This window comes from Vicia villosa, linkage group LG6 (genome assembly GCF_029867415.1).
Source record: "Vicia villosa cultivar HV-30 ecotype Madison, WI linkage group LG6, Vvil1.0, whole genome shotgun sequence".
Lineage (NCBI taxonomy): Eukaryota > Viridiplantae > Streptophyta > Magnoliopsida > Fabales > Fabaceae > Vicia > Vicia villosa.
The window spans coordinates 1,235,203-1,244,480 of NC_081185.1; the positions used below are offsets into that span (position 1 = coordinate 1,235,203).

The window sequence follows — 9,278 nt, forward strand, 5'->3', positions numbered from 1 at the left end:
ACCATTAAAGACTCTAATACAAGCTTAAAATTGTGTTTAAACCTAACATATTCCCACATAACTGACTTTGGGAGTCTTGTAACATAGTATTACACAAACAAATCAGTTAAACAATCACAATCATTGACTAAGATTTGATAGTCGATATTGATAATTGCATATTACAGAATAACGATCTTTGATTTAGATGTAACAGTCGAAATTGAAAATTGCATATTACATAATAACAATCTTTGATTTAGATGTAACAGTCGACATTGAAAATTGCACGGCGCAGCAGTTATTGCACAGGAATCTACTTCCATCTCCCTAAAAAACCGCTACATGGTACATGTAAATAAATAAAAAACCTCAACCTAGAAGCCGAGAATTTCAACTTATAATGCAACACTATCACCAACGATTCCATGAAGAACATTACAGCAGCACACATCAACAACCCCCAGCCACTGTTTCTTATTAATCCTCAAATGAACATTATACATTACATAGCAATAATGAACCATAAAAGTTCACACTTCACTTACTGACCAATTTAAGAGATTTTGCTTTCTCCTGCAGTGTATCCAGAAGGCTATCAAAGGCTTTCTTAAATGAATCAACTCCTTCAAGTTCAAGCTGGTTACCAACATCGCTCCAATCAATACCCAATTTCTGGATAGCATTGTATATTCCTTCAGCTTCAGATGCATTTGAGTCTATTGTCCTGGCTACAGCACCATGATCGATAAATGCTAGAAGAGCTTGGTCGGGCATGGTAGATACCTGGGAAGTAATTAAGAAGGTAATGTTATTAAACGAGTTTAAAAGTTAGGAAGTATTAAGGTAAAGTCAGATCAACTCCATGATAACTATAAGCAAATGGACATTGAAAAAATGCGATGACTTACGGTGTCGGGTCCGATAAGAGGAGCAACATATAAGGTGTCAGGGTAGGCAGGATTCTTGACACTGGTAGAGGCCCAAAGGAGCCTTTGCTTCTTGGCTCCCTTTTTAACTAGAGCTTCCCACCTTGGACCAGAAAATTTCCTTTGGTAAAGCTGGTAAGCCAGTGCTGCTTGGGCTACTGCTGCCTATAAAATTCAATTTTGTAATGACATAGGACATGAGCATACTTGATATCTATGAGTTTAATAAATCCAAAAACTTCGGAAAATTGTCAATTTGGAAAATAATATTCCGTTACCTTTCCGCGTAGATTAAGGGCCTCTGGAGTGCCGATTTTCTCAAGGCTTTTGTCAATGAGAGTGTCTACTCGGCTGACAAAGAAAGAGGCAACACTTGTGACTCTAGAGAGGTCATTTAAACCAGATGCCTCGAGACCGTCCAAGTAAGCATCAATTACAGCTTCATATCTTTCAAGAGAGAATATCAGCTGCAGACGCAAGTACCATAAACATATAATTAGACTTTCGGCGACATGGTAAAAGAGATCAAGTTAGATGACTCTCATCAATAACTGTTAGACAATGAACTTCTGACTAAAGGCAGGTTCAGTGCCCAACATGTGTTGCTGTCCAAAATCGACATGACATGGCACAATGTGATTACACTCAATCAGTTACATTTTTTAAAATTATTATCGGTGCCTATGGTCAGTATATCAGTGTAGTGTCTATGTCAATGATTCACATCCCTCACTCCTAACCAGCATGATCTAACCACTAGCCATTTTTATTGAGTTGATAATATCTAGGATTACTTATCAAGTAGCCAACATCCAAACCTGAAATATCTTAACAAGATAATATGATATTCGATTATTTAATTTGCAAACTACGTGAAATAATGTAGCACAAACTTACAGTCACGTTCACACTTATTCCATTGGCAATCACTTCCTTTATTGAAGGGACACAAGCAGCTGTAGCTGGAATCTTAATATAAACATTAGGGCGAGAAACAAATTTATGAAGCCATTTTGCAGCTTCTATGGTTCCTTGAGTATCATCAGCAAGACTAGGAGATACTTCAACAGAAACATAGCCATCACCACCATCGGTTTGATCGTAAATTTGTTCAAATAGTTTGGAAGCATCTTGAATGTCCTTCACTACAAGTTCCCAATATGCACTTTCAATGTCTTTCCCTGCTTGCACAAGTTCCCTGCATGATAAAGTAATTTGTCTTTAGCAACAAGACCAGGAAACACAATAACTAGAGGTATAGTGCAATTTTAGGCCGCACCACAGAGACCGGCATATTTACAAAATTGAAAATGATACACATTTTTTTTATTTTTGAAGTAAATTTTACGCTGTAATGACTGTATCCATTAAACTCTCGGGGATATATTATAAGCACAAGAGCAGACAAAACAATATACTTAAGGAAGTGAAGAATTTCCCTTCCTATAAAAAAAAAGTATATAAAAACCGAGCATCTTCTTTGCCAGTGTTGTCAATAAGAGCTCTATAGCTCCAAAGAATAGCGGAGTTCAAACAAAATGCTATTCTCTGCAATCCACGATTGACAATATTGACCTTTGTGTAGTCTACCAAGCTAAGTATACATTATGAAATGAGAAGCAAAACTAAGTAATACAACGATTATGCAGACTATAGACAGACAATAATGAGCCATGTCTATTCCTGAATGATCTACTCTAGTACTCATTACATTGCTGTTCAAATTTGAAAGAAACACTTTTGGTATTAATAAAAGATATTGATAGTACCTGAACTGATCATTGTAAGCATTTGAAGATGAGATAGCTTTCTGGAAGATCTGCAATCACGGATATAAGCATATTAGTGCAATGAAATCTGATATTATATAAAAATCACAATAAATTACAACACTTAAGAAGTGGGCAACATGCACTTTTAGTCTCGTATTCACACAAGTAGAATGGCACAACCATAAAAGTTTCTTTTTGCTCAATTCGTGACGTGAGAATTATAATTATAACTAAATAACATTATATTAGTATTACCGCTGGGTTACTAGTGACGCCTCTGACACCACTTTCTATAAGAGGAATCAGATCCGTAACTGGTCGGCAGAGGTTATCATACCATGGACTCTGCCCTTGCTTCTCATAAAGATCATGAAGCACTGTCCTTTTAGCAGGAACTCCATTTCCATCTGCTTGTGAACATCTAACCCTGCAAGAACACAACCAACAGTCAAAGGTTTGCCTCCATAAAAATATTGTTTGAAAACCAAAAACATAGTCTCATATTCTTCCAGTCAATAAGAGTTCTTTCACTATACATTACTGATTTTGAAATTCATCACTTTAGAGCTTAGACAAAATTGGAATTTTGTCAAAACTCAACCCCAATACAATCATACTATAAACCAAAGTTTTAAAAAACAGTCCGCGACCGCGAAAACACCGCGACAAAACAGTATTGACAGGTGCTGATACTGATACCATTTTTATGTTACAAAACAAACTGTGGTTAACTCACAGAGCCACACTGCAATCAAACACCAACCGAAATCGCGAAAACCTTCACGCGACCGGGATAGTTACTTCTATAAACCAAACACTGCCTTACACCAATGAATCATTATTCTAACAAGCTTAAAACTAAAATCAATTAAAAAAAATTCATGCAAATATTTGATATTCAAATTACTTTCAATTACAACAAAAATCTGAATAAAACAAATAAAATAAAAAACAAAACATATTTCATTTTCATTCTTCAATGAAAATCAACGATATAGCACTATTTAACCTACCAACTTTTCCACTACTCAAATAATCAAAAACTAAATAAAACTAACCAAACACGTCCTTACAAAACAAGATTCATCGATAATAAAGATTCACAATCACGATCGCAATTCAAAAAAAATGAACAAAATTAATTAAATATATAAATAAAATAAGCGTGAAAATAATGAAACAAACAAACACTGCATGTAAAAAAAAAGCACGAATCATGATCCATAAAAATCGATTATTCTTCTAACCTAAAAGAGGTTTTGAAAGGGTTTTCGTGATGAATTCTAAGAGAATTAGCTCTGAGTTTCGCTGTTGACGAAAGATCGAACGCGAGGAAGTTTGTTTTGATGGATCTGGACCGAATCGATTCGGAAGAATAATCGCTTTTTTTAGCGTTTGGCGTTACAACAAGCTTCGAAAGTGAAAGAGAAGAAGCCATTGAAAATTGTTTACAACTATCGTGAAATGAAATGAATAAAAGCTGCTTTTATATTAAGCTATGGTTTGGTTGGTTTCATTTATAGTAATATATTTTTTTGGAGTTGGTGGAAAAGTTGGTGCAACGTATTATGTTATGTAGCTTTTGGATTGACTGAAAAGCCAGGGTAGGGAAATTGGAATAGGGTTGATGAAAGGGTAGTATGGGGAATTCGTTGGTTTTTGTTTTTTTTGGTATGGCTGCTATCTTTTTATGGAATTGGATCCTCTCCAATTTTTTCTCTCATGCCCTCTCTCATGTGTAATGCTGAATCATTAGATTAATCCAACAGTTAAAATGCAAGAAAGAGAATAACATGGTATTTAAAGAAGAAAGAGAAACTTACTTTAATTTTAATTTTTCTTTTATTTTTTATTATTAATCTAATATTAAAGAGCAAAGATAGTAAATTTAAAAATAAAACCTTTCACATTTCTGTTTTTAGTTTTTATAATTTTTGTGGTATTCTTTGTCAGCATTATTGCTATAACAATTAATTCAAATTGACTGTGGCTAAATGAAAAATATTTTAAAATTAATTAAAGATCAAAATAATCATCTTCACAGTAAATAAAAATTAAAAGTTTCATAAAAAATAAAATATATTTTTAATACAATAAAAACTAATGTGTCTCATTATAATGGTATATTATGAAAAACAATTATTTTAATTAATTCTTTAGTTACAATATTTATTTTGTCTATATTTTTATAATACATTATAATTAACATATTATAAATATTTTCGTTTTTAATTCAAAAATATATAATATTTGATTAATTAATTAATTATAATTTATGATAAATAAACAAAATTTCAATGTGTAAGTTGTATGCTTCAAAGACTCCTGTAGTGACTCATTTTCAATTAAAATACCTTTAAAAATGTAAAGTTTGAAAAAATAGGAGTTGATATATCATAATTTTTTATTTATTTTTATGTTGACAAAATGAAGAAAAAAAAAGACAATATTTTTTTTCTTTAGCTACATATACGTATTTTATATATAATTTTATAATATATTAAAATAATTTTTGTTTTTATTTAAAAGATAGAAAAAAGTTAAAATTGACTAATTAATTAGTGACAAATAGTTTTCTCATATAAAAATTGTAAGTACATTTTAACGTCTATGTTTTACACTATCATTTTCAAAAATTAACTTTTAATCAATAAAGTATAATAAGTTATAATTGAATTATTATAATTGTTTTTTATATTGACATTATTTAAAATATTAATTTTATAAAGTTTTTATCTACATAATTTTTCTATTATGTTTATAATAAATAATTATTATTTTGATTATTCTCGTTTTTACTAAAAATAAAAATTAATTTTAATTGATTGATTAAATATATTTAAAGTTAATTTAATTATCATTACATAAAATTTATAAAAGTATTTATTTGATAAAGAATATTAAAATTAAAAAAAAATAACGTATTTTTGACAACAAATTATATAGGATGAAAAAATGAAAGAAAAATTAAAATTAAAGTAAGTTTCTCTTTCTTCTTTAAATACCATGTTATTCTCTTTCTTGCATTTTAACTATTGGATTAATCTAATGGTTCAGCATTACACATGAGAGAGGGCATGAGAGAAAAAATTGGAGAGGATCCAATTCCTCTTTTTATATACTCCCTCCGGTCTTATTTATAAGCAAAAATTTAATTTTTAGATTCATTCAACAATCAATGTATTTAGTCTATTATTAGACTAAATACATTGATTGTTGAATGAATCTAAAAATTAAATGTTTGCTTATAATTGAGACCGGAGGGAGTATAGTACTTTTTGTTTATGGTGCTGTGATTCTGTTTTGTTATTGTTATCAAGATTTGACCAAAGTTTTTTGGAAATTTAAATTATTGGTGTTATTTAATAAGTTAAGTATAGGAAAATTGTTTGGATCAAATGTAATCAAATTGGACTTTGAATTTATTGTTCAATGTTGAACTAAATTTCGTACATGTATTTTAATAAAGGGTCAGATATATCTTTAGTTTTTATAAAGTTTCTTAGTTTTCAGTTTTAATTTTTATAAAAAAATTTGTTAAAGAATTGTTCCTCTAAAATTTGCTGTCAATATTTTTGATCTCTGGTGTTGGATGTGAGTAATGGAAACTTTATAGGTGGTGAGTAATGGAAACATACAAACCCTAAACAAAGCATTTCATGTTTCAATCGTGTTTCATTTCTCACTGAACGAATCTTCATCACCTAAAATTGCTTAGAACGAAGATTGAGGAATAAAAAATTGAAGCATACGAAGGTTGAGAACACAAAATCATTGTGGTCTTTGAAAGTTGTAGTCGTTAGTGTTTCATTTTCTAGAAAGGTTTGTCCCACATGCCTTTCTCTTTCCCTTTTTTTAGAGTTGTGTCTTTTTCCTATGACCCATAGTGTTCACCTGCATCTAAAAAAGGCAATATAATAATGTGACTTTGTATGCATTTTATAGGGTTACACATTGAATAGATATTTAATACAGTCAATATTTTATTGACTTAGTAGTTGTAGTTATGTGAAATGCTTACAAAATTAACCCTTACCATATGTGTAATTTATAGGAGATGGGCTAGTTTAAGGTCATATTCTTCACCAAGGGTGCTTTTATAAAAAATCCCAACTTAAGATATGAAGGTGGAGATATTTATGATTTTACTGGACGAGACAATCATTATTGATCATTCTTTGAAGCTTGTGATCTAATTAAGGGTATTGATTCAGAGCTTAGTGTTGATGGTATGAAAATATGGTGGAAAAAAAAGGTGGTAGTATGGAAAAAGATCTTAAATCATTTAGAGCTGATGAGGATGCATCAATGCTATCTTTGTTGGATAAGAAGAATAAGTGTACAGTTGAAATCTATATTGAGGCCAAACCAACTAAAGGTGACTTAACATATATGGAGAGGTTAAAAAAGAAAAACAAGGGGCAAAAAATCTTGAGGATGATGAGAATGATGGTCAGTGCACTAAATCAAGTGATGAAACTATTAATGGCATACAGTTTGAAGACAATGAAGAAGAGAGAATGCACGGTTTTGATGAAGACTTTGGTGAAGGAGTTGATGAAGGGTTGGATGAAGCCGCTAATGGGAGAGATGATGTTGATGGTGATGCATGCAGATAACAAACCTTCATTAATTTTGCAACACTATAAATGGAAAAGGAGCATATCATAGAAGAAAACTACATGACTGATAAACTTGATAGTGGAGTAGATGAAGATATATATGATGGCAGGCCTGTATTAATTAGGTGTAATGAAGAAGAACCAATGACAAGGGAATTCACATTCAATGCCGGTATGGAGTTTTCCTCTCTGAAGCAATTCAAGAAATTTGTACTATAGTACAATGTTTTAAATGGTAGGGAGGTGATATTTGCTAAAAATGATGCCACGAGGTGCAGGGTTGTATGTAAGCATAAGAAGCTTTGTAACTACAATGTTTTGTGCAACAGGGTTCTAAGGAGCATAACATTCAAGATTAAGACTTTGTTTCATAAACATAAATGTGGCCGACAATTCTTCAAGAAGAGTGTTAAGGATGAATGGGTTGCTAAAATGATAGTTGACAACTTGAAGAACAATAATAAGATGAAGTTAAATGAAGTAGTGTCTGATGTAAGGTTGAGGTTTGTAACTAAGATAATTGATTGAAGGGATTTTAAAGCCAGACATATTTCTAGACAAATCGTAGAAGGTGATTCAAGTAAGCAATATAGTCTATTATGGTCATATGTAGCTGCGTTGAGGAGGGCTTCAATAGAAAACACATTTAAGTTGAACATTCATAGACCTGGACCAGGCTTGGGACTAAGGTTTGAAAGATGCTACATGTGCTTTGATGGAACAAGAAAAGCATTGACAAAGGTTGTAGACCGTTGAATGAATATGCATGATATATTACTCTAATTTTGTTATATTTTCGTAGGATTTAGAAGGGTGTTACTAATTCTTCGTTTAATCGACATATTTCACATATTTTGAAAATATCCAAAAAAATGTGTTTCACATATTTCGCATCTTTGCATTTTGTGTATATTTTTATCTGAACTTTTCATTTTAGACAATAATAGATATTTATTTTATTCACTTCTATTACTATGTTTTTATCATTTGAAAATATCCAAAAAAATGTGTTTTAGTTTTTAGTTTAATTTACTTTTTCATAATAAGAGGAATAATATTAAATAAATAATTTAGGTTGTTTTTACTTATTTTAATTCAATTAAAAAAGATTTAAAATAATATTGTTTGGTTTATATTTAATTTTATCTTTAGACAATTATAAAGTATTAAAAAATATCTATAAGGGTAAATACTGGACAAAATAGTATAATACAAATTTTTAAAGTACTAGACAACTTTTTATCTTGTACGATGTTTGATAGACAATTGACAAGATAAATAAAAATTTATTTTAATACCCTTTATAAATTTAATATTAGTAAAGGAGGGAGAGAGAGAGAGAGAGAGAGAGAGAGAGAGAGAGAGAGAGAGAGAGAGAGAGAGAGAGAGAGAGAGAGAAAATAAAAGTGTATTTTCATATTTTACATAACTTATATTAGGAACGCAAGGGTATTTTCATATTGTAAATATTAATAGAGGGAGATAGATTTTTTAATAAAGAATAAAAGGGTATTTTTGTATTTTAAATAATTGTACTATGGACAATAGGGTATTTTTTGTATTTTCATATTGTACATATTAATAGAGAGTATATTTAGTAGAAAATAAAAGAGTACTTTTTTGTATTTTAAATCACTTGTACTAAGGACAAAAATTTGTCTCATGGTTTGGTGAAGGACAAAAATTTCAGTTTTTGTCTAGACCTTAATCCTAATTTTTGTCCTGTCCTGTGAACAGTTTTTAAATCAAACGCATGACAATTAAAGTTGTATTGTTCAGTCCTTTATCTTTTGACAAATCAAATGCACCCTAAGGGGAAAATATGATTGAAAATTGAGTGAAACCCTAATTCAGTATAAATATAAAGGTTAATTTGGATTAGAGGGATTAGTCTTTCTTCTTTCTCAACCAATCCAAAATCAGAAAAAAAATAATTGAAAAAAAGATAAAATAAAAGTTGTGGAAAACGAAAAAGG

At 30.5% G+C, this 9,278-nt stretch overlaps 1 protein-coding gene across 1 annotated transcript; it reads right to left on the bottom strand.

Annotated features, from left to right (window-relative positions):
* Positions 1–216: 216 nt before the first annotated feature.
* LOC131608711 (uncharacterized) lies at positions 217–4,170 on the bottom strand. Its single transcript, XM_058880227.1, has 7 exons — positions 3,928–4,170; positions 2,936–3,107; positions 2,678–2,727; positions 1,806–2,106; positions 1,187–1,375; positions 891–1,073; positions 217–765 (listed from the first exon to the last, which is right to left on the bottom strand). Exons 1-7 carry the CDS (start codon positions 4,116–4,118, stop codon positions 520–522), a joined length of 1,332 nt encoding a protein of 443 aa, XP_058736210.1. The 5' UTR covers positions 4,119–4,170; the 3' UTR covers positions 217–519.
* Positions 4,171–9,278: the final 5,108 nt, after the last annotated feature.

Excerpts from the sequence above, each read along its gene's own strand:
- LOC131608711 (XM_058880227.1), bottom strand. The coding sequence starts at position 4,118 with ATGGCTTCTTCTCTTTCACTTTCGAAGCTTGTTGTAACGCCAAACGCT. Across the intron at positions 1,376-1,805 it reads GAATAAGTGTGAACGTGACT|CTGATATTCTCTCTTGAAAG; the intron begins GTAAGTTTGTGC and ends TTGCGTCTGCAG. Across the intron at positions 1,074-1,186 it reads CCCTTAATCTACGCGGAAAG|GCAGCAGTAGCCCAAGCAGC; the intron begins GTAACGGAATAT and ends TGAATTTTATAG.